The sequence below is a fragment of the Centroberyx gerrardi genome, chromosome 14, assembly GCF_048128805.1.
Source record: "Centroberyx gerrardi isolate f3 chromosome 14, fCenGer3.hap1.cur.20231027, whole genome shotgun sequence".
NCBI lineage: Eukaryota > Metazoa > Chordata > Actinopteri > Beryciformes > Berycidae > Centroberyx > Centroberyx gerrardi.
The window spans coordinates 22,281,841-22,308,109 of record NC_136010.1 but is presented as its reverse complement, the minus strand read 5'-3'; the positions used below and the strand labels follow the sequence as shown (position 1 = coordinate 22,308,109).

Here is a 26,269-nt window from a genome sequence, read left to right as displayed (position 1 = left end):
AAAAGAGACGGACTTGCCCTGACCTCAAATTTGGCAGAATTTGTTGTTTTGCTGCCAGTGGCATATGCTCCATTCTCATACAGTGGCTCCCGGAGTCATGTATATAAAGAAATGGACTGAGCCTCGTAGACAAGTGAATGAAGAGATCAGAATGAAGAGTGTGGTAGTTCTGCCGGTGCTGTTCTGTCTTTGTGGGACATGGGCTCAGGGAGAGAGTGGAGCAGCTCGAGAGAATGACTTCTTCCAACCGGGGAACAGCAGCAAAGGGAGAGAAAGCCGTGTGAAAGAGGTGAAGACTGAAACCGATGCCACAGAGACGACCCACAAACAGACAGACCACCAGACAACAGCCACAATCCCTGACATCTGGGCAGAGCTGAAGGAGCTGAGAGACATGTGGTGGAGCAGAGGGTGGAGCTGAGGAACATGGGGGAGACGGTGGACGAACAGAGAACAGAGCTGAGGTTCACCCAGAGTAAGCTGGAGGAACTGGGGAGAGAAAACACAGCCCTGGTGTCCAGGATGACAGCCAGTGAGAATGAGCTGAGTGCCACAAAGACTGACCTGCAGCTGCACAAGAGCAAAGTAGAGGAGCTGGAAAGGGAGAACGCAGCACTGCTGTCAGCCATGGAGGCCAGAATGAGCTCCAGTGAAAGCCAGCTGGAGGAGCTGCAGAGAGAGCGCACACACAAGGTGGCCTTCTCTGTTGGTTTGACAGACTCAGGGCTAGTTGGACCCTTCAATACTGAAACCACTCTGATCTACAGAAAAGTCTTCTCCAACCTCGGCCAAGCTTACAATCCTACAACAGGTATCTTCACAGCTCCAGTGAGAGGACTGTACTACTTCAGTTTCGCTGCTTTTGATTTCCATTATACTGGAACACTTGGTTTAACCCTGTACCATAATGACAAGAGAGCGATGCACAGCGGGATTTATAACCATGATGGAAGTAATGAGCATGTCTCTAATGCGCTGATCCTCCAGCTGGAGGAGAGTGATGTGGTGTACATGCGTCTCCCCTCAGGGTGTCAACTCTTTGATGATACTAACAACCGCAACATATTCACTGGCTTCCTGCTCCTCCTCGTGTGAGAGAAATGCTGCGACAACCTGAGATGGAGGTTCATAAAATAAAGGTTTCTCATATACATTAACATGTGCTCCTCCCCCAAAACACTTTATATTAGCATGAGTGCTTACCTTGTAAACATGCATAGTTCCAGGGAATCAAACCCTTAACTCTGGCACCGTTAGTGTCATGCTATACAGGACCGCATGCTTCTCTGTGCTATTCTTTAAAGCCCCCGAAGGATTTTTCACCATTTAGATTTTGGGTATATTCACATAGAGACTGACCATAATAACTTTCTTGACATACTGTAACTCCAAATACAGGTCTTTTTTTTTATCTTTAGCTATACAGTTTGAAAACCCTTTGGTTTTTTGGGTTTTATTTTTAATTGGGCATTTAGTTATTGATAATGAATGCAATGAACAAAACAGAGGGAATTAACCTTGAATGACAAGTGTACACTGTTTATCATACTATTGTAAAAATTCTGTTAGGTTAAATCATAGACTGTAAAAAAAAGGGTTAAACGTGTGTTTGAGTGCCAAAATAAAGTCTGTCACCCAACAATTTTCTTTTGCATATTGCATTGAATGATTTATTGTGAACTCACAAAAAAAAAAAAAGTTAAACTCTACCTTGTGGCTATAAAGCCTGCAACCAGTGTTTACGTGTATTTGATTCTGCACCCATAACCCATTCCTCAATACTTTATCATCATGACACTTAATCTGTTGGACAGATTCAGCTGATTCTAACAGAGGGAATACACAGAAAGTCACTGCTGTCGCTGAAAAGCCTCATAACGCCAACTTCAGTGATTTTTAAACTTAATTCCTTGTTTTAAAAATAACTAGTTCAAAAACAAAGTAGGAAATTTAGCACAATGACACTACCCCCTCTCTCAGTTCCTAATTGTTGCATGCAAGTGGATGGCTATCATCTACAGGAAATAGACTATCAGTGTTATCAGAGCAGTGATAGTCTGTTTCCTGTAGATGATAACCATACGGGCCACTGGCTTAGATACAACATCAGGTTACGCCTCGCAGGTTTAACGGCTGCATGAACACACGCTGTATTACACATCAGTAAAGCAGAGTTGCATTATTGACGATGATAAAGCATGATGTCTGAGTCATAACCATAAGGGCTGTGATATACAGGCATTTTATGGCAATGTAGATAGGCCAATTTGCCAACAGTATTTTGTCATGTTACTTTTGTTCCCTCTATATCTCAGTGTGTCACCCGCTTTCATCCAGTTTGTAAATCCTGATCCTAATCCCTGTTGAAGACAATATTGCCAGTTACCATGCGTACTATGTACACACACAGGCTCATGTGCTTGCTAACACACAGACACACACACACACACAGATCCTTACAGGCCTTTGGGGATACACTCGAGGGTCAGGCTGTGGCCCTTGAGGGCCGGCACAGAGGTATGGGGACCAGGGTGACGGAAAAAGTGGGGTTTTCTATGGCGGGCTACATCATTACCTGGAGAGAAAGACAGAGAGAGAGAGAGAACAGGGAAGATCAGGCAAGAAAGAAGAAAACACACATATATATATATATATATATATATATATATAAACTCAAATACATAAATTGTCAAATAATGTCATGGCAGAAAGTGAGCTGGGCTTGACTCACATATAATATTAACGGTATGTGTGTGTCTGTTTGTAGATAAGCATGTATTGTTACAACCCGGCTCAAGGAAGTAACAATGAGGGGAGACATACGCCAAAGTAAAAGTTAAAACGGTGATTTATTAACTAAAACTAAAATAACTAGACAACACAAACTACATCAAACCAAAAGAACAGAACAAAAGGTGTACATAAGTGAGGAGGGAGAGAGACACTGAATGGTCTAAAGGCTTTTAAAGCCCAAGGAGTACACTGGGCCCAGGTGCACTCAATCAGCCTTGATGACCCCACCCACCAGGCTCCTGCAAGACAGAGCCAGGAGAGTGGGAGGGTCTCAAACAGATAGGCTGCAACCCCAGTCTTATGACCGTGAATTGCCCAAAAGTGTGCATAGCTCATCCAACAAGACTGCTCCGAAGTAGGACACCCAACTACCAACAGTAGTCCTACTGACACTGTGGCAACACAAACACCAAAACCAGTGCCATAGCAGCACCCAAAATGCTAGCCAAGAAGCTGCACATCCCTAGTGCAACCCAAGGTAACACAGTGTTACCCAAACAAAGCGTAGTACTGGCCACACCAGCACATTACAAAGATGACACTGGCACACACAAAGACCAAACTGTTATAACAAGAGCAGGTAACTTACAAGCCTTCAGGAAAGCACTTACCAACTGTAAGCCATTAACACTAGCAATATCTAAAGCCATCATAGCTCATGCTTACCCAAGCCAAAATTGCCCAATCCTCAACACTAGCCACAATCAACCACAAAACAGAGCCACAAGAAGAAGCCTAATTACAAAAAAAAAAAAAAAAGGACCAAAACATGGCTACAATGCACCCAGCAGACATGGTTCGAGCAGCCTACCCAAACGGAGCTTCCCCACTAGCTACCTAACCAGTAACTAGCTAAATACAACCCTAGTCTTCATGCGACTACTTGTGGTGGGTATTTATGCACTAAAACCTACTGGTGCAAGAAAAGCGATCGGCAAGCCGACAACCCTCTCGAGACCAGGGATATGCTCCCGAGACAACTGCTCTTTCCACGTTCGTCACAACACTACCAAAAGGAAACCAGTGAAACCCAAAGGGGAAACACTGCTATGCCTAACAGGGGAAATACACAATACTGCTCCAAAACTTACCAGGCTAGGCTACCCAAACTAGTACTGCTACACCAAGGCCAAACAACACTTACTTAGGTCCCCACCAACAAACATCTCCAGCACTGGCGGATACCAGAGATGGCTCTCCCCTCACCCAACACTACAAACTACTGGCAAATATAAATGATACCAGGCAACCAATGACACAGGAATAACTTATCAGCGGGGACACAACAGTAAGCCAAACCATAGCACAGACTAAGCCAAACAAAACCAAATACTCTGACGTATAACTCCCCAAAACAGTACCACTGCAGCATAGCCTCTCACTGACCATTCTAGCAAATGGACTAACAAAGTTAAACAAAACAAACTGAGTGCAAAACGAGGAGTACAAACTTAGGACGAGCCCCCATATGTTACAGACATATGGATCCCGGACAAGCCCCCATATGTTACAACCCGGCTCAAGGAAGTAAGAATGAGGGGAGACATATGCCAAAGTAAAAGTTAAAACAACGATTTATTAACTAAAACTAAGGGAAAATAACTAGACAACACAAACTACATCAAACCAAAAGAACAGAAGAAGGTGTGCATAAGTGAGGAGAGAGAGAAACACTGACTGCGTTTACATGGACTTGAGTATCCTGGTTATGAGGCTTATCCCGGTTTTGATCATATTCGGGATATGGCCTTTACATGGAACACAGAGAAATCTGGTTATTCATATCCCCGTATACATGATAAATACTAGTATCCCGGTTACTGATTACTGCATGCTATTTGCGCAGGCGCCTGTGATGTTTACAACACAAACCGGCAATTTTGATATCATTAATCTGATATTCCTCTGTAACTGTTAACCTTAAATTAATTTGACTGTTTTGTTTTGATGTTTGGCCACGTAGTAATGCTTCTTTAGTATTTTCCACTGTGAGCTGACTTGCTCCACTGTACGTGTTGGGAAACCGGCGTCCTGTAGTCTGTATACTACAGACTTGAATAGGTCAGCATTTCGATGCTTTCTCCCATCTAAACTGCCAAGTATATTTAATTCTTTCATCACCGAAAGACAAAACTCTGTTTCCTCATCGCTCCATAAGTGAGACGCTCTCGTTGCCGCCATTGTTTGTGTTTTTCTGCTACGTCACTTGGCTGAAGCCGCGCCTGCGCAGGTAGTCGGCAGCGGTCAGAAACTGGGATAAGATGTATACATGCAACAGTATCCCGGTTTCTTTCGGAGTACTCCAGCTAGCATAATCGGGTTTCTCAAAACCGGGATAAGGGCTTATCCAGGTTTCTGAAATCGGGATATGATGTTTACATGCGCAAACACAAAAACGGGATACTTCAAAAACCCGATCATAACCGGGATACTCAAGTCCAAGTAAATGCAGTTACTGAATGGTCTGAAGGCTTTTAAAGCCCAAGGAGTACACCGGGCCCGGGTGCAGTCAATCAGCCTTGACGACCCCACCCACCAGGCTCCTGCAAGACAGAGCCAGGAGAGTGGGAGGGTCGTCCATGTGTCTGTGTGCGAGGCATATACTGTATACTGTATATGTGTGTGTGTGTGTGTGTGTACTCACTGGGTGTGACCGTGAGGGAGATGGCGTCCTTGAGCAGAATAGTCCTGGCGTCTGAATACTGGGCGTGGCAGATGTAGTCATTTCTGCTATCGTTCTTGAGAACGTTGGCAAAGTACATGTTCCCATCCAGACCCATTATCACTCTCTCACTCTGCCTGATGTGGATCATCCCTGAGACAGAGGGATGGAGGGAGAACAAGGACAGAAAAAAAAGAAAAGGTAGGAGGTAGTAGATGAGGAAGGAGAGGATGTGAGGATATGTGGAGGAGATAGGGAAAGTGTCGGAAAAAAGGAAAAGGTTGTGACAAGAATAGGAGGGAAGAGAAACAGGGAGGTGGGATACAAAGAGAAAATGAATAACTTCTTCATTGATTTAACATTTGGTATGCATTTCTGGTACGAAGAAACCTTGTAATTTCTTAAACATGCAGCAGTCAAACAGTCAAACAGCATTTTTCTTTAAGTGACTCTAAGTTGCAGGAAAACCCTGTTGAGTGCACTGCAGTATTGACTTGCAAGTGCGAATTAAACAAAACTGACAGGCAACTTAAAAGGCACTATTTCATCAGGATGAGACAGTTGAACAGAGAGAGAGAGAGAGAGAGAGAAGGGGGGGGGGCAAAAAGGATAAAGGAGGAATAAAAAATGGGGAAAGCATCAGCTCTCAGTGCTGCATTCATTAGTTTGAGTGGAAATGGTCTGCAATGCAGCGGAGTGATGCAAAACCGTCTGACGGGGCTCTCAGCTGGAATGATGGACACAAACAAATCCTCACACACAGACAAAGACACTCAGATTCAATGATTTATGGAGAACGACGTGCAGACAGAGAAGCAGGCAGACAGAAAGACAGACTGGAAGACCAACAGAAAGATGGGCAGAGTAAGTGTCTGTCTGCCTGGCTGTCCAACTGATAGACTGAACAGAAGAGACACAGAAATACAAACTAGAGACAGACTCACTCTTGTCCATCCAGTGGAAGACAGTGGGGATCGAGCTTTTAGGAGGGTCGCAGGGCAGAATCATGCTGTCTCCCTCGTCAGCTTTCTTATGTATTTTTTCCTGCCTTGGAGGGTGCGGTCGAGCTGAAACACACACACACAAACAAAGGAACAAGTGACTCAACTGAGAACATTATATAGTATAAGATTACTGCGGTATATCTATGTACTGTAATAAACCAGGTGAGTTTTCTCTACTATATCTCCCTCTCAGCATTCCTACTGTTTCAAAAAAGACAGAAAAGTGCTAAGGGTAGAAAACAAAAACAACAACAGTGCCAATTATATAACATTATCTGTGTTTAACTTACAGCATTCTGAGTAATAGTCTTGCTCAGAAAGGCAGTAGATGATACAGCAAGATGCTGCAGTGAAAGAGTGCTGCCTTCTCAAGAGCTTGCTCTGCATTTTTCTATATCCATTCTGTGTATATGGAGCGGTGAAGGGTTTCATTTACCGCATACAATATTTATTGCCATTGCTTCACAGTTGCTGTAACGCTATTGAAAGGAGGGAGTGATGTTATTGGGAGATGGTGGAACTCTTTGGTCTGGTACTGATAATAACGGCAGGAGGAGAGGAAGGGAAAAGCGTAATCTTTTGTCAGACAGTTCAACAATTATTGATAATCACCAGGGGAATGAAAGGAGAGTTTTGGCATCAGTTCATTCTACATTATCATGAGATTCTGCATTAAGTGTACTTTTCCATTCATCTTTGGCTCCAATTATTTAAATGCAACACTTTCACATAAATAAATGTCTGTTTTGCTCCTCTCTATCACCAATTGAAAAAATAGTGATTTTCCCCCTTAGTCAGTTCCTGAATACATTTAAATTTTGTTCTAATTTTGTTTTCCCAGGAAAAATCCTCTCACACACAGGAAGTGATGTGCTTTACGTTTCTAGCGGCAATAGTGGTTTGTTTAGGATAAATAGAAGAACAACTAGGTAGTTGAGCAGTGATAGCCACCATGTCTGAACAGACAAAGCCGTGCCACCTACAGAAACTCAAATTGCATCAACAGAATATCCAAGGAGAGAGACATCACAGTACTGGACACACTGTTTGATTGACAGGTGATCTCTGGAAAGAGCAGTGCAGAAACACCACAGCAATGGCCGCTTAGCACCGAAGATAGAGACAAAATAAAAAAAAAAAAAACAGGATCTCGAGGATTACCACTAGTCACCATTGGCACTTCTTCCTTTCAATAACTTTAACAAAATTGCAAAACAAAGCAATGTACTGTCTACAGTCTATATGAAACCTTTGAACTGGTGTCACTGTGACAGTGTCTGTTCTAACTAGTGTGTGTTTATAGCCAGTCAGTTCATTGCAGGCTAAGTGGAGTCAGGTAAATCACTGACTTCCCTGCAACGCTCTACGCTTGGCAACCCCAGGCACCCGGAGGACTGACTGACATCACAGCTCTGTCTCCAGGCAATGGTTACCACGGTAACAAGAGATGAGAGAGCAGGACAGGTGGCCCCAGCCAACCTCACTGAGTCATAAAAGCATGTCTCTCTGTGTGTGTGTGTGTGTGTGTGTGTGTGTGAGAGAGAGAGAGAAGGAGGGAGAGTGTGTGTGTATCTCACTGTACAAAGTGCGTCCTTCATGAGCTTTGTCACCACAATCATGTGACACGTATGAATCAGCGTGTGTGAAGATGGCTTGGTATATACTGTATTTGTATATATGTGTGACTGTGACTCTATGTGTATGAATGATGAATGTTTGGAGGCCTATACTGTAAGTGCGCATGTACGCGCATGTACGTGTGTGTGTGTGTGTGTGTGTGTGTGTAGGTGTGTCTGCAGCATGTGTGTGTGCATGTGTATGACTGAGTGTGTTTGAATGTGACTGTCTAAGTGTCTATGTGCATATATTTGGGTATGCATGTGACTGTGAGTGTGCGTCTGTGTGTAAATGCTACTGTATGTGTGAGTGTGTGTATCTATGACTGTGTGTGTGTGTGTGTGTGTGTGTGTGTGACTCACGCTCGGTGATGAGCTTTATGGTGTGTGTCATGGCGGTCCCCAGCGTGTTGGAGGCGTAGCAGCGGTAGGAGCCTTGGTAATCGCTGAGAGGCTCCTCCCCCTCGGCTCGCAAAGAGCCGGACGCCTTACGCTCCGGACCGAACGCCTCCCCATCCTTCACCCAGCGGAAACTACAGAGAGAGAGAGAGAGAGAAGAGAGAGAGAGAGAGAGAGAGAGAGAGAGAGAGAGAGAGAGAGAGAGAGAGAGAGAGAGAGAGAGATTATTTTTATTCAGTTGTATTCAGATGCTTTGGCAATGCTGTTCTTTTAACATTCATGCAAATAAGACCAACTGAACTGAATTGAGCAGAAACTAACTGAATGGAGAGAGAGAGAGAGAGAGAGAGAGAGAGAGAGAGAGAGAGAGAGAAAAGGGAGTGAGTGGGGAGTGGGAGATGGGGAGAAGAGAGAGAGAGAGAGAGACAGAGAGAGAGAGAGAGAGAGAGAGAGAGAGAGATCCCATCACGATGTGTCAACACCAATCCAAGGACAAATGGGCATTAAAGGATAAGGCTTGTGTTTTTTAATGCATTGCTTACCGTCAACAAATCCTACGAAAACAACAAAATCAACAATGCGTTTGCTCTACTCCCGTTACTTTCTGACTTCCCACGTACCATTTTTAGCCATCAACCCGGAAGTCATTGGCTCCAGTTGTAAGCTAAAAACCTTGAAATAAAACTCACAAAGACATAGTTTCAATTTTAAAAATCGCTAACTGTTACCACAAAAAGTCAGGCTGTTGTAGTTATTACCAAATCAAATTCAAATGGGAACAAATTCTTCATTACGCCGGGGACTATCTTCGGTGCTACAGAACTACTTTCCTGAGATCGCAAACGTGTTTACAGCCGGCTTATTAAGTTGTTTGAGGAAAAAGTCGGCCAGCCCGGTGCATCACGATGATGAAATATGTTGCCCAGAGCAACGGCATGGCTCTTTGAAGTGTTTTTAACCGTTTTTTTAATACAATGGAGTTCTATGGCTGCTGGGACATGGCTGCATTGGGCACCGGCTACATGGACGAGACTTGTTGGCAAAACAAAATCATTGCTGATTTTGTTATTTTCATAGGATTTGTTGACGGTAAGCAATGCATTAAAAAACACCAGCCTTATCCTTTGAGAGCCAAAGCAAAGTGCATTGACCTCCACTTTAAAAGATGCTACACAGGAAAAATGAAATTAAAATTCAGAATAAACTAAAGTGCTATTAAACATTAATCAGAGAAATTAAATTGGCTGAATGCCTTAGCATTCATGAAAATAAAGTAATAAAATAAATAAAATCTATGATTATTAAGATTACATTGTGTATATTCCAACATTATCTTAACAAATATGAGTATATATGGATTGCTGTTGTGCAGTATCCACTGTTATCATATTTTGATTAGATTTCTTAATGATCATATGCTTGATTATTGTTTTATTTGTTTGTAATCATGTTCTTGAAAATGTTTTGGTGACACAAATCCCCTTGTCCTGTGTGTGTGTGTGTGGGGGGGGGGGGGGCAAGGGAAGTGAGGGAGAAAGAGAGGGAGGGACAGAGAGAGAGCAAGGAAAAAGAGAGAAATGGAGAGGGACAGAGTTGATTTTGTTATTGTGGTGATTTTATTAGAAGAACATTTATTGCCATGCCAACAGAAAGACCAGAGGAAGGAAGTGGCCGAACTGCCAGACGCACACATCTTGTTTGTCCATTGTGTTTATCCACTCTCTCTATCACATACTGCATGCACACACACACACACACACACACACACACACACACACACACACACACACACACACACCTTGCTGTGGAAACGACACACAAGTCTAGCCAGTGTACGTACATGGGTGTCGGGTTGCCGGTGGCCTCGCAGGTCAGACTGATTTCTTCTCGAGAAAAGGCAGTGTATGATGTCGGCATCTCTGTCAGCACTGGAGGCTGCGACACTGAACACACACACACACACACACACCAAACTGTAACGAAACAGCCTACACAGGCTATGGGAAACAGTACTGAATGAACAGCAATTACTGTCTGATGAACAAACATGAACAACGCAGAGGTAGCCAGTCTCCCATCATATATCTATCCATAAAATGAAGTTTATTTGTATGTAGTTTAACTCACTAGGCATATATTAAAGCACAATACTCTTGTCAATAACTGGGAGTAAGGACAGCAATACAGCAGTTTATTTTAAAGAGTGGGACCTAGTTATTTGTATGGCCAGGTCTAGACATGTGTTTGATTCTATCTCTTGGGGCTGTTGCACATCAAATGTTTAATTTCAAAATTGTATTTAATGATTATACTCAAACCTGCATAGCAAATTAATCACATATAATGGACCATTTCCACATCCTGCTCTAAGTGCCTGGCTGAGGGAAATGAGTGAATGAAAACAAGTAAGCTTGTTGAAAGTGTGATAAATGTGTGGGGAATTACAGCTGCTCTCCGGTCTGTGGTACACACACTTCACTGCTACATGCATTATATCCAGCCAGACCTGGGTCAAATAGCAGTGCAAATACTAATTTCGCTGTTGTCATGTAGAAATCTCCCAGTCTTGTTGATTTTCATTTCTTCTTCAGTTGAAGGATTACATGCTTCTCTATGGGTTAAGGAAATTCTACAAAACTTTCAAACCCCCGCTGGAAAAAGTCTAAATGATAATTTGTTTTAACTTGCATGGTGTGCCAGATGGGTGGGGTTTAACACATCAGCAAAAGCCAGATGTTGTCAGGTAAGGTGTCAGGGACAGAGACGTAAATTGAATTTCAAATGCTGTCACCCATCTGGCACAAGCAGACTAAAGCAAACAGTGGAAAGTGTTGGTGAACGCCGTTTGCCCCAGGTCTTCACTCTGTGTGTGTGTGTGTGTGTACTGTGGCATGATTGCTGGAGGGATGGAGGGGCGGAGGATGGAGGGCGGTCACAGATACAGCAGTAACAATAAGACAGACTGGACTAAAGGCGTCCATCATAGATAACATGTTTGTAGGGAACACAGTGTCACTGACGTAAGCGGTCAAGAGCGATCACACACACACACACACACACACACACACACTAACACACGCCTCTTGGTAATTGCTGCAAGGAAAGTCACTTACTGTTATGCACTTTATCTGTTTGTCCACGAGAGAGCAAGGAAAGGAGAGCAGAAAGGAAACACTTAAGACAAGGGCAGACGTTTAAATATGCTGTAAACTCACACACACACACACAATATTTTTAACCTGCAGATGCTGACGTCGGAGGAAAAACAGATTTAACTTGCTGTTTTTCAGAGGAGGAGCACATTCGTTTGTTTATTTGATTATAAAAACATGTTGACATTATAAAGACTAAGACGTCTGGAGGATTCGCCTTCCTCTCCATTTCTGACTCAGACAAACTGGCGTCCCAGATCAATTTACATCTCTGTCTCTCTCCTTCTTTCCACTCTTCCCTTGCTTTCTCCCCCCTCTCGCTCTCTCTCTCTCTCTCTTCCCTCTTTCTCCATTATTCTCTCCTCATCTCCTCTGCCTTTCTCTATCCTTCCCTCTCTTCTTGCATCCATCTCTATCTCTTTCTTCTCAACACCTGCTTTCCATCCCTCTCATCCCTCTCTCTTTACCTCCGTTACTCTCTCCCTACTCTCTCTCTCTCTGTGCCACACCCAGAAGAGAAGGTCGTTCACTGAAGGTCAAGCTGAATCTGATCCCTCCTCCTTCCCTCTCTCCTGCCCTCCTCTCCTCCCCTCTTCCTCTCCTCTGGGACCATCATGACTCCTGACCTTTGAACTTAACCTCTGGGGCAGGAGGCCAGTTCTAACCTGATTGTGTGGATATGTGAAAGTGTATTTATGTGTGTGTGTAGTGGCTTAGATAACATTAGCCAAAAAGCCAGTCATCCAGCTACAGTGTTATTGGTTTGTTTTTGCAGCGTTGTTGTCCAGCTAGTTCACTGGCCTTGCTAGCTAGTTGGATAGCTAATAGCAAAAGAAAACTCAATGTAATAATATTATTCACCAGTGGAGACGGGCATTTTCGATTTTGTTTTCATCATAGATCATTAACTTCCCATATTGTATCACACAGCAATTAAAAATAATCTAGTTTGGGCTCTGTCTTCTCATCCTTTTAGCATTTCATGGGAAAGATGCAATGTAGCACTGTCTGTTTTTAAAGTAACTCAGTAAATAAGCTACTTTTTACCTTTAGTTAAGTTGATGTTTCTCCAGTAATTTTACTTCTACTATAGTTCACCCAAAATTGAAAATTCAGTCATTATCTACTCACCTCCATGCTGGTAGAAAATTGGGTAAAGTTTCTTAGTCCATAAAACAGTCCCCTGCAGTTGCCGACCTGCCTTTAGACCATGCTTCAGACTAAATAACCACTAAATGGCTCCATGCAGCTCTCCCATACGGATCCAAGTGAAGCCAGGTCCCAAATTGACTTGAAAAGACCGACATTTACACCATTATTTAGCTGAAATCGCCACTAGCTGTTATTTCAAAATACGTCACGTGTGCGCGCACCCCAGCGGTTTGGCCGTTTAGCCTTCAAAATAAAAGCGGGAGATTAGAAAATAGGTATAAATACTGTTTTAAACCAATTACTTTGTATTTAATCGTCAAATTCAATAAGTGAGCACCCACAGTAATGTTGATCATCATCATCATCATCATCAATCATTGATGTCCACTTTAGTCTCGTTCTGTAGCCTATGTATTCTGCACAGTGTAATACGTGCAGTCTGTATAGTTAAAAATGACACATTTTATGGCATTTTTCATTATTATTATGACATCAAACATTAATATGGGTGCTGACTTATTGAATTTGACCATTAAATACAAAGTAATTGTTGTTTTCAAGTCAATTTGGGATCTGCTGGCTTCAACAGACTTGGATTATCTTGGGAGAGCTGCATGGAGCCATTTTGTGGTTATTAAGTCTGAAGCATGGTCTGAAGACAGGTCTCCGGCAACTGCAGTTGTTTTGGAGAAAGCTGCATTGTACTTCTTCCAGGGATCTCCGGGATTGTTTTATGGACTAAGAAACTTTACCCGATTTTCTACTGGCATGGGGGTGAGTAGATAATAACTGATTTTTCATTTTTGGGTGAACTATTCCTTTAAGAACATTCCGGCAAAATAACAGCAAAGTAACTTACCCACACTTCATGTCATATGGGAATAATTGGGGGAAAGACTTGACAACTCACAGCAACAAAGTGTTCATGTATTTCTAATTCATTTCAAGTTGTCAAATCTCCACGATTGTAGTTTCCTGACTAAAGATTTCTTTACACTTTGGTTGCTGCTGATCTGTTTTTCACTCATGCACTTGAGTGAGTGATACACTTCATGTTTTACAGCAAACTAAACATTGCAATGTTAACCAGACACAAGAAAATCCAGCCACAAAGTTACTTTGGTGACGAAAATTGTTCACTTTGTGCATTTTAGTTGAAATGAATTTGATTCCCTACGCTTGGTATTTCCTTGTCCATGATACACAAATTCAGGAAGTCGTAGAAATCGGAGTTCGCAGATAATATTTGTGAGATTTTAATGAAACTTGAGCTGAGCAGACCTGAAAGGACCTGAAAGCTGAGATGAAAGGTATTTTCAAGTAGGAAGCCAGTATCTTCCATCTTCCCCATAGAGTATCAATACAGAATTAGTGGTATAGGGTTAAATTTATGGTTAGGGGTCGAGTAATAACTGTAAATCAATGAAATGTCCACACATTTATGGTGCTATCCATATATGTATGAAGATGTATGTGTGTGTGTGTGTGTATTTACTGATGTGTGCATGAGCATCTGTGTGTTAGGCAAAGACTAAAAGCATCATAGAAAGAGTTTGAGGCCTTTTTCTAAGTCTTTATCCCTATAAAGGTTTCACCTCCGATCAAAGTGTTAATGCATCCACATGTACAGTGTTTACATGGTGTTTACAGTGGAGGTACTCACAGTCTTTGGGGATATGGATGGCTCCCTGAGCGAATGGAGGAGTGGAGGAGAGGAAGGAGAGGGGGAGGAGGAAGAGCAGGAGGAGGAGGAGGGCAGGGGAGCATGGCCCCCTATAGCCCGTCCACCGACGCTGTGACACACACATCTCTCAATGTCCCATCAAAAGCAACGCGAGACACCCACACACTCATCAACACACACAAACACACACACACACACACACCCTCAGGCAGAGACACACACACACACACACACACACCGGGGACCTCTCAGAGCCTCTGGAGAGTGAGGAAAAACAGACGGTGTGAGTGAGTGTGTGTCTGGTTTAACTCCGTCAGTGTGTGTGTGTTTTATCGCAGGTCCAAACGGAGCCTCCGATTCAGGCTGCACTCGCCCTCTCAGGTCCGCAAATCCCTTCTCCGGCTGCTCGCTCCCACTGTGCAGAAGAGACAGAAAGAGAGAAGGAAAGAAGAGGGAGTGGGGGGGGGGGGGGTGGTGGGGGGGATAAAACCAGGATAAAAGAAACCCGGGTGAGAAAGAGAGAGAGGGAGAGAGAGCAAAGAGGAGGGACAGAGATTGACCCCGAGAACAAAGGAGAGATGGGGGGGGGGGGTAAAGGAAGGGCAGGACATGGAGGAAGAAGAAAAGAAAGCAAAGAGATCATTAATTTCACCAAACATCAATCATTGCAGAACAAGACAAATATTAATCCACTCCAGGAAAGAGATTACAGTGAATATTATTGGAATTATAAATAAAAAATTCACCACTAACTCCAGGGTGTGTGTGTGTGTGCGTGTGTGTGTGTATGCCGCGTTGGAAATTCATTTTAAAATGTAAATGCAGTTTGGAAGGACAATCCAAAGATCATTCTGATATAATTGACAGCCACAGTGGACGCCAATGCGTGTGTGTGTGTGTGTGTGTGTGTGTGTTCACCCGCGCATGTGTGTGTGTGTATGTGCGTGCGTGTACGCGCGTGTATGTGACAGATTTAGGGATTAGGTCATCCCGATAAAGACAGAAGATCAGATCAAAGCAGCAGGAAGCATCTTCTCTACTAATGATTACAAAGAGAGACCGTGTGTGTGTGTGTGTGTGTGTGTCTGACACATCGCCTATCGACTGCATTTCCATTAATTTAAACATCTTCTCTTTTGTCCTTGCCTGCTGACTGAACACTGACCCCATGACAGCATGAGTGTCGGGGTGAAACCAGACAGAGATGGATCAGCCCCGCCGCCTTTGTTCCTGCAGCATATCGCCGCCACACCAGACCCAAACCTCCCAACTCCCATTTTCGGCCAGTTTCATGTTTTGACTTGAAGTGAGGGATTACACGCTCCTCTGTGGGTTGATCCGTGGGCTCGTAAAACCCTTTTAAAACCCATTGTGTGCTTTCAAAAACTCACGGTCAGGCTAAAAATAAGTGTAACTGGCACTTCAAAACCCCTTGAAACCAGGTTCTGGCTCCATCTATGGGAACATTTTCATGAAACAAAACAAGTGAATCCAAGGCGACTCCCTCTTCTGAAAATATTTGAAAAAGGCTTAGTTTGTTTGGTTAATGCATCTCGCAAGGTTAAAAACACATTTGGGTGCATTTATAATCTTGCAAAAATGCATGAAAGTAGCCCGTTTTTCCATATTTCTACATTCTCTAAGCCAAAGCAGCGTTCCCTTTCCTTTACTCTTTTTGAATTTTCATGCAACATTTTCAGTCAATAAGTGTGCTGTTGTTTTTAAAACAGCTATACAAATGCATATGAAAATTAGAGATGCAAAATGCCTGCCAGACGTGACAGTACAGTATGTTCGAAGCGGTCGGACCATGCTGACACCATGCTGATGACCTGAAGTCCTTGAAACGAGAACAGACAACAAGGGCAGAGGAGGCTACTGGAGTTGTCATAACTTATCAATCTCTGAGTGTAACCGTCCTCACTCTTCTGCCAAGCCCCCTCTGAGGGCCTTCTCTTAAAACACACACACACACACACACACACACTGGGTGGGGGGTGAGGAGTGACAGCTGGCTAATGTAGACCCCCTCCTACATCTAATAATTACGCAACCTGTCCCCAGCGCATGTCTATTTTTCTTTCTCCCTCTCTCTTTCTATTTCTCTGTCGCGCGTGCACACACACACGCATGTGCGCGCACACACACACACACACACACACACAGAGGCAGGGCACACAGACAGGAAACACACACGACCCCCATTTCAGTCTCTATTGTTGTCAGATCCCCACCCATCTAGTCTGCTGTTGTTGTCAATTATGACCCCTGACTCACACACACATCTGCCCCACGTCATGCTCACTTACACACGTGCGTGCGTGTGCACACACGCACACGCACACACACACACACACACCTGCCCCTGGCCCTGGGGGAGGGGGGCTGCTGTTACCTGCCAGGCTTATTTACAAAATAAATGAGCCACACAGAACAGCGGGACATAGGGTGTATGTGTGTGTGTGTGTGTCTGTGTATGGGGGGGGGGGGGGGGGGGGGTCTTAACGGGGGAAAGATAACGACCTGCGATGGGGGTTCCCCAGATGTAATGATGGCAGAGAGACACTGTAACAGACATAAAGAGAATAGATGCTGTGTGAGAAACATTGGTTAGGAGTTTTTTCCCTGCTGACCAGAGAAGCAGGTCGAGGCTTTAGGTCACATTAGGGCTTTGTTTCGTGCTTCTTCTCCATTCATTGCTCAGACAGTGTGACAGTATTTGTTCTGATTCTGGATTGTGGTTGTAAAGAAAGAGGAGGGTATTCATCTGGACTTCCTGTAATTTAAATATTCATGGGCCTCCTACTGCGCCGCTGAGTTAAGGAGAGTGGGGAGGGCCTGTACTCATTAATGAATAAAGTCTTAATTTGATATTTGATGCTGCATTGTGGCGGAACTGCTCTTCTTTAAGAGTGTGTGACCGTGTTTTTTATTAGTTTGGCAGCTTAAAGATACTTGACCTGCGCTTATAGAAAATTCTCGTTTGTAATCCGTTGTGTACGATGAAATTCAACGCGCAGTGTGAGCAGCGTTGTCTCCGTTCTGGGAATTTGATGCATTACGGCTCGCTTAAATTAAATCAGACAGGGAGCCATAAAAGTCCATTTAGGATTTGGAGATGAGCGATAGGTGAGATGAGTTTTTAAATCCTATTAACATTGCATGCTGGAGCATTGTGTCGCCAGTCGCCGATATATAACATTCATATTTTTAATTATTTACACTGACTGTACAGCTTAAAGCACGTTCGCTGTTGGAACAAACTCAAAACAAACATGCATCTTTTGTTTTTTTTACCAGATATAACCATGCATTTCTACACAGTAAATACAGAAAGTGGCGTGGTGCCGGCTCAAACCCCGCAGGCGGCCATCTTTCCGTTCTGTACCGGTTAACATTGAACATACTGTACCAATTTCCTATAGTCGCCCCACCGCCTCCTTCAGGCTCCCGGGCCGTCCCATCGAACCTGAGGGGCTTTAGAGGGCGGGCAGGTGGGACGGTCCGCCGGGAGGCCTGAGGGGAGGGGGGGCAGGTGGGAACGGTCTATTGGGAGGCCTGAGGCGGGGGGTGGGGGTGGAGGGATGGTGCCTGACAGAGCGAGAAATTAGTTCATTGATAGATTCCGATCTGGAGGAAAGAATGGGAAGTGTGGATGGAGAGATTAAGGGAAGGCAAGGCAGAGGGAGGGGAAGGGAGATGGAGGAGGATACTTCCCCCCAGTGCACACGTAAGCCCAGGCAAACACACACACACACACACACTAAAAGGAAGAAAGAAAAAGCTATTCCCAGTCTGTCCCTCCCAGTTGGCCATGTGACCTAAATTCATTATTCATGACATACCTCACATTTACTACATTTACTACTCTGTACACGTATAAGCACACACACACACACACACACACACACACACGCACACACTAGAGTGCTGACTATGCTACAGTGTGGGGCAAAGAGGTGGGGTAAGCAGCCTATAGCTGATTTCATCTGTGTGTGTGTGTGTGTGTGTGCATGTGCGCTTGTGTGTGTGTGTGTGTGTGTCAGTCCGTAGATCTCACTCCTGATGTCCTCCACATCAGACCTCATGAATATGTAATAGAGCTGTCATTTTAATAAAGCACCGCTGAGTTAGATATGTCTGTGTGTGAAGAGGAGGAGATTGTGTGAGTGTGTGTATGTGAGTACATGTGTTTGAATATATGAGAGTATGAGATTTTGCCTCAATGCGTCTGTTAGGTAGTATTTATGAGGGTTTATTTGTTTATTTCACTTTATACTATAGTGACTTAGAACTCTGGAAATAGTCCTATAATAACTCCTTGTGTAAGCTGTTTAAGTTAGCACAGGTTTTAAATAAGGTCATGTGTGTCTGTGTGGAGGCTGCAGTATCTACAGCATTGTTTCCATTATGAATTTTCCACTTTTTTACAGTGGAGATATTGTGCTTTTGCAAGTTTGTCTTTGGATTCAAGTTTTGATCAACTGTAAACAAAAAATGAAGAATTTTGTTCCAAAATGCAATATCCACAAAATGATTAAAAACGGCACAAAATTCAAACTAATTGAGGTAGTTTTTAATGGATAGTGCATAATTTAAGTTGCACCTTTACAGACTGGATCCTCCACATTTTAGAAAAACCGGATGATGAACTTCAGGGAAACATCTTTCTCCCAAAACTGATTCATAGCTTTTTGGAATAGCACTATATTATGGTAACTATGACACTTCTCTGGATGGCTCTTGTGTCTTTGGAGAAACTGATACAAAAGTCACATTGTGTTTTTATTCCACATTTCCTGTAGCTGTAAAGTCTTTGCCACTGCTGCTGGATGTGTCACCGTCCAAACAGCAGATGTGATTTCATCGTATATTCAGTTTCCCCACATTCAGTCTTGGGAATGCCAAGTGTCTTTCTGGTAAGTGACACTTGCTTTTTCTGTTATATGACAGTGTGACAACCTGATGAAGTCACGCTTCTGATGTCGTCATTCAGCTCTCTTATTTTTGGTGTATGACCTCAGCCTGACGGATACAAGGACACACACACATACACACACACACAGACATTTACACCCACAGCCACGTGTCTGTGTTGGGTTGCCTTTGTGTCCACGTCTAACTAGACTGTGAGTCCCTGTGGAAGAGAAGGGATGAATAAGTCAATAAGCACGAGGAGGTTTCTGACCCCGGAACAAAGCACATCAACTGACAGGCCTCCAGCTGCCCGCCGTCTTTTTCCCCTTCCTGAGTCTCTCTTTTTGTTCTGTCTGTTTTTGCGCCTAGTTTTTGGTAAATCACTGCTTTTCTGTCATTCTGTTCTTTCTCTCTCTGTCTGTGCTGATATCTGCTGTATGTCTTTAAAGCTGCTCCAGGCAAGATTTTTATGTAAAAAACCTCCCGTCTTATCAGCTTAGACCATAAAATTGGGGCTGCAATAGAGAAGAGGGTCTCATCCCCCCTAATTGAGACGCCATAGATTCACCCTATATGCACAAAAATCCCGGTGTCAGGTATGTTCACTGGCAGGAAATCTTCAATGCTCACAGCATTGAAACTTAAAAGCGAAATACAAAACCTTCTCTTCAACAGAATAGTGATTCAGCCTACAACCAGTTCATGAAATCTTTTACATCTGCCTGTCTATTTGTATGTCTATAGATATCTCTGTCCGCCTGTCTCTCTGCCCAAACTATTGAATTCTATCAGTCTGTCATTTCCATCTGTTTGTCTTTCAGTTCAGGTCTGCAGAGCCCGCTCCACTAATGAGTGAAATATTCAGATGGGAGCCACTTCACCCTCTGGTCCCATAGCACAACACAACTCCTTTCACATTCAAATCAGCTCTTATTGGCGTGACAGTGTTTAGTCACCTCTGGATTACCCCCCTTCAACCTTTCCCTGCCAGCGCGCACACACACACACACACATATATATATACACACACACACCCCTGCAAGCACAAAGCTATTATCATGTGTTTGTTTCTGATTTGCCTCTCCACACATGGCAAACTATAGCAACTGCATAAGACTGCATAAATCAGTCATTAGTGACGGTATGTGGCTGGGTAAACAATGGAGGCCACACTGGGTGGCTTCCAGGCCCGGGTGGGGTCTATTAGACTTTGCTGAAGGCAGAGCGGCACCAGCTGTGAAAGGCCGTACTGTAACAGAGCGCTATGGGCGATATATACAAGACCCACTGCCATACATCCATCAGCCTCCAGCCAAAACCAACACTGGGGAGAGAGCAGGAGCAGAAGGGACCGACTACTACAAGATCGTCACACGATTTCTCAGATAATGAATTCAGCTGAGCATAGCTATAACATATCGGCGCGAAGCAGTTAATATCAATGTCAGGCAATTCTTATGAGAGAAGGGATTCAGAAAGGGGGGATTCTTGGATAAGAATGATGTAATCCTCTTTAATACACATTAATTGATTAATTCAAATCAGTTTCATTAATAGTCTGGATTAAAACATGAAATCATGTTAATATTATTAGTGATGAAGGCAGCATGACGCCCTGTCAGACCCTGGCCCTGGTAACAGAATAAGGGTGCTACACGGTGGGATGGTTGTGCTGTACTGCAATGTCAATCAATACGTGACGCGATCATGTATCATGTGTGTGGTGATGGGCCCAGTTAACCAACACCATTAACACACTGCTGACCAGCAAGATCAGTGAGCAGCACTGGAGATGTCTTTCTTTCCCTCGCTCTCTTTCTCCTTTTTCTCTTCCCTCTTTCCTTTCCTCTTCCGCTACTCATTATTTGAGAAAACCGAAACAGAGAGGGGAATTGAGAGGGGAAGCGCCTCGGATTTTGTCTTCCGCTGCTATTTGAGGACAGAAAGAGTCACCAGGAGCTGCTGGGACTCAGCCGCTGCTGGTTTATACAGTTGAAAGCACATGTTCTACAAACAGGGCCGTGCTGAAGAGAAACAATATATCGCAATGCTTTCAGTCACAATATACTGTATTTTCTATATCTGGTGATACTTCCTTGTACAAAAGGAATAAACATAATCAGATAATACAAAAAAGAATAGAAAAAACATATAATATAAAACTTACAAAAAATATATAATACAAGTTTTAAAAAAAATGTTTACAGTCAAGTGCTTAACAATCAAATAGTAAAATAGTAAAAGCTTTAGCCTATATTACGGAGCCCGGGAGTGGCCATTGAGAGAGAAAAAAAGGTATATTGAGTCCACGATTTACTGTAACGTGCGCACGTTTTAGTCCATTTGTGCGCACGAGATACAATTCGTTCCCTCGATTTTGTTAAACTGTGCAGTTTAGGAAAAAATGCAACTTAAAAGGTACCTTTTAGGTATTGCAGATAGGCCTAGTAAGGATTTGGTATGTTAATATCCATTGTCTGTTTACACTGAATAGGCATATCCCCCAAATATTGCAACATATTTAGCCACTTAACCTTCAGGCCATGTAAACACAATCAGGTGGCTGCAACACACCCAGGACAGCGCCACATTTAAACATAATCACCAATATGTGCACTGACTCTTTATAAACTCGTGAAGAGGACATGTATTATATATTGAGAGCACAATATCACTATTTCGAGGGCACGTTTTGGCAATTTGTGCACACGGAAAAAGAAAACGAGAGCTCGAATTGCATATTGTGCGCACGTTACAGTAAATCGTGGCCACGACATAAATTATTTTTCTCTCGATGGCCACTCCCGGGCTCCGTACTATATAGCCTAATAATAAAAGTAAAGAGAAGCCAATATAAGACCAGTGCAGAAATAACAACAATAAAATAATATATCATCATAACAAATCAGGAAAAGGCAAGTTTATAAAAATAGATCTTTAAAAGGAGATACAGACTTGGCCAACTTTGTATCTTGACCTCAGTCTGGATTGAGACTCCTGACTGAGAGCCTGACCTGCCGACCTCAGGGCGTCCTGCTGAGTGTGTGGACGTGTGAGCTCGGATATGTAGGGTTTGGATAAACCATGTACTTCTGTGTAGGTGATAAATAAAATCATTAAATCAATTCTACATTTTAAAGGAAGCCAGTGCAGGGAAGCAAAAATCAGAGTAATGTGGTCTTGTCTTTGTCTGTTAAGATCCTGGCAGCTGAACCAACTACAGGTGAAAGAGCTTTGACTGATACCACAGTATAGTGAGTAACAGCTGTCCAACCGAGAGGAAAACACACATGGATTACCATTTCTAGGTCTGCAGACAGAAAAATAAAGGTGTGAACTGGAACTTCGTAGTGATGCCATAGAAGAACCATTTCTGGACAAAGATTCTTTAAAGAATCATCTCTGCACTCCTTTGCTTAGACACCTGCATTGTGTTTTTGCTTATCTTTCCTTACATAGCCTCATTTGCAATTGCACAATATAAACTATGGAGGGGTTTGGTTTTTTCCGCATTCATGCCATCACCCACCATCCAATAACTGAGTTCTTGAAAGGTTCTTCGTGGAACCAGAAATGGTTCTATGGCATCACTCCGAAGAACCATTTTCAGTTCCAGTTCGCACCTTTATTTTTCTGTGTTTAGGTAGTAGAAAAAAAAGATTTTAGAAGTTTGGGAGATGTTTCTTAGTTGGAAAAGACTGTAAACACTGTGAGGCCCCGAGAAAAACCAGCCTTGAAAATTCTCCTATGTAGATATGTTACAGTGAAATGTTACCAACACTGGTATCATCATCCTGGCAGAAATGTCCACTGGGCATCACACACACTCACACACACTCATACTCATGCACCCACCCACGCACTCATCCACTCATGCACCCACCCACGCACATATCTACACACACACACACACATACACCCCATCCCAACAATGCCTAGAGGCGAGTCTAGCTTGCCTGAACCCCTCACACACCTCAGACTCCGAAGCCTTTGGTGTGTATCGTTCCTCACACACCCAGAGGGCTGCTGCCGACTACTGAGAGCAGCGATTCACCGGAGGAGCGACGCCTCGACAGTCGCTCACATCGCAAGCTAATCCCTCCTGGCAGGTAGAAGAAGTTAGCCGGCACTTTGATTTTTTTTTTTTTTTTACCTCTCACTTTTTACGCCGTGTCCTCTTGAGCTCGGAGATGCCAGGCGTGAGGTCGAGCCCGACGGCTGCGCTCCGGCTCAAGAGGAATGCAAATACAATTTTAGATGTGGAAGCGATGGTTTCAGGCAGAGAGATGCCTCACCACACCCGCTCAGATATGGGCAATTTCTCTATGAATTGTTGCCAGCCTTGGAGCGAGGATGGTGAAGCTAATACTGATGTAAATTAATCTCTCTCTCTCTCCCTCTCTCTCTACATCTCAGATAGACGTAGATGTCTACAATCCTCTCTCTCTCTCTTCCCTTCAGCCAAAGCCACAACTCTATCTCTAAATTACACCACTCCCAGGTGGGAGATCACGTTTCTTCGCCTCCACTCGACTCAGAGAGCCTCTCCATTTATCTCTCTCTTTCTCATTCTGTCTCTCGGTTCTCCCCTCTCCCTCCAAAGCATCTCTCTCTCTCTCCCTCTCAGTCTGTCCTCCCCTCACCCCACCCTGAAAAAAAACCAGGAAGGAAGGTTTAAATTAAATGGAGATTTGATGCTTATCGTATTATTTAATCAGTCGGTGAAAATGTCAATTTGCATTGTGTGCGCGCGTGTGAGGTGTAGCCTCTCTCTCTCTCTCTCTCTCCCACCCCCTCCCGTCTTTTCCCCCTCATCACCATGGTAACCCCCTGACTCCAGCAGCACACAGCAATATTTCTCTCCCCCATCCCCCACGCCGCCCCTCCTTCACTTCTCCCATCCCCCACTCCGTCCCTCCACACCTCTCCCTCGCTTTCTCTCCGGTGCCACTCCCTGCATCTCCTCAATTCACCTCGCTCTCTCAGTCCCTCACACACACACACACACACACACGCATGGACACACTTTCTCTTGCTATTGTCTCAATTCCCACCTGCTTCTCAGTTTGGCAGCCTGGTTTGCTGGTGGCTGCAGTATTTTAAAAAAAATTGGGCAAGAACTGCATTTCTCTTTTCTCTCTTTTTGCCGCTTCTTAAAGCACAGCGAACATCCACATCCGTGCACATATACATACACATATGCACTCGTCAATATCCTATAAATACATGGAGGCAGCTGGTCAGCCTTGGGAGATGTTATGGCATCAGGGACAGAGGGAAGAGAGGGATAAAAGATGGAGAAAGAGAAAGAGGGGGAATGACGGGGCACACGGCAAGGCACTCATACCGCGTGTTTATGCACAAAAAATAAGTTGCTGCTCTATTCATAAAAATACTCTCATAGTTATGTGTTGCACAATAATTTAATATCTTGGTTAATTCTGCATGGATCTGCTCATCCACCCATAGGTCATTAGGGTCTTTGTTAACTAAGACTTTTTTAGTCAATTTATTGGTTTTAGTCATCTTTTTTGCTCAAAAAATCATACGCAGATCTATGGCATCAGCACTGATTTGTGCATTTTGCATGATTGCATTCCATTGCAAGAGGATTATAATGTGGGAAAGGCAATTTTACAGATTTGTAACTTGAGTAGGCCTAGAATATGAGTATAGTCGATGAAATGCTACAACTTTTGGTCAACTAAGAGCTGTCATTCATCAGTGACAGCTCGTGTTAATTCTATGAGGCAGCTGTTATGTTTATGTTAGTCAGAGTTTGATCATTTTTAGGTCAGATATCAGTTACAGAAAAGAAGGGAAGATTGTCACATGACCAGGAGAGAAGTTTTAAAAGCCATTTCAATTGTGCAAGACTTCTCTCTTGTGTGTTTCATAGGAAAATGAGCCAGTTATGCCACATATTGATCAGAGATTCATTGCAGATAAAGCAGGACACATTGGACATGAATGGGCCTGTTACACAGATATGGATTCAGATTAGTTCCTGACCAAAACAATCCACTGACTGAAAGATTTCCATTGACATCAACTTGTTAGTCTCTGACCAGAGGCTGAATCCATGTCTGTGAAAATACCCTGGAGTAAGTCAGATTTATGTCATATATCAGTCAGTCACTGCTCACACTGGTCATATGGACTTTGTTATGGTGGACATACAGTAACATGAGTCAGATATACACTATGTGGCATTTGTCAGTTGAGTTGCTGATGATATTGTTGGTCAGATATCTGGTTGATAAAATGTCCTCTATGTTTGTGGTCGTGTCATGAATGGACTCTTGTGATGGGTCAACAATACACAGAGCAGTCACATATTTACTGGAAGATGTGTGTGTGTGTGTGTGTGCGCGCGCGCATGTGTGTGTGTGTTCGCACATGTGTGTACTGTACGTGTTAAAGCCGTTGAGATTAGATTAGCTGTTTCTGAAGAGATTAAAACCCAAACACAGAGGGGCTGTTACGTAAAACCCTCCTACAGTTCCTAATCCCACCTAATGGACGCACCCCCTTCCACCACACACACATACACACACACACATGGAAAGGGAAGGTTTAGAGGAGAGAGGAGAAAGGGGAAGAAGAGCTGGGAGGAAAACGAGGGGAAGAAGAGAGGGGCATTCCTCCCATTTCTCAACACAAAGACCCCATTCTGTCAAGGAGGAATGGAAAAACAGTGGAAAAGCAAGAGAGAGAAAGTGAAGAAAAGGGCCAAAGGAGAGGAAGGACAGATCAGAGGGGAGGGAGCGGGGGCGTGAGAGAGATGGATGAAGATGGATGAACAGAAGTATGACAGAAATACACAGGAAGAGAGAGGAAGAGGGACAGAAAGAGATGGAGATAGAGAGAGAGAGAGAGAGCAGAAGTCA

The 26,269-nt window shown here is 43.6% G+C and overlaps 2 protein-coding genes across 2 annotated transcripts in view; one reads left to right on the top strand and one right to left on the bottom strand.

The window, feature by feature from the left end:
- LOC139924622 (neural cell adhesion molecule L1.1-like) overlaps positions 1-14,586 on the bottom strand; it is a 33,209-nt gene extending 18,623 nt beyond the window's left edge. The window contains exons 1-7 of the mRNA XM_078288036.1: positions 14,442-14,586; positions 11,588-11,602; positions 10,315-10,417; positions 8,439-8,608; positions 6,400-6,522; positions 5,438-5,608; positions 2,461-2,575 (exon numbers count right to left, since the gene is read on the bottom strand). Coding sequence (XP_078144162.1) covers positions 2,461-2,575; positions 5,438-5,608; positions 6,400-6,522; positions 8,439-8,608; positions 10,315-10,417; positions 11,588-11,602; positions 14,442-14,586 — 842 coding nt within the window. The remainder of the gene's footprint in view (positions 1-2,460; positions 2,576-5,437; positions 5,609-6,399; positions 6,523-8,438; positions 8,609-10,314; positions 10,418-11,587; positions 11,603-14,441) is intronic.
- LOC139924618 (complement C1q-like protein 2) lies at positions 427-1,353 on the top strand. The gene has a single exon (XM_071915709.2). The coding sequence runs from the start codon at positions 427-429 to the stop codon at positions 1,093-1,095; it is 669 nt and encodes a 222-aa protein (XP_071771810.2). The 3' UTR covers positions 1,096-1,353.
- Positions 14,587-26,269: the final 11,683 nt, after the last annotated feature.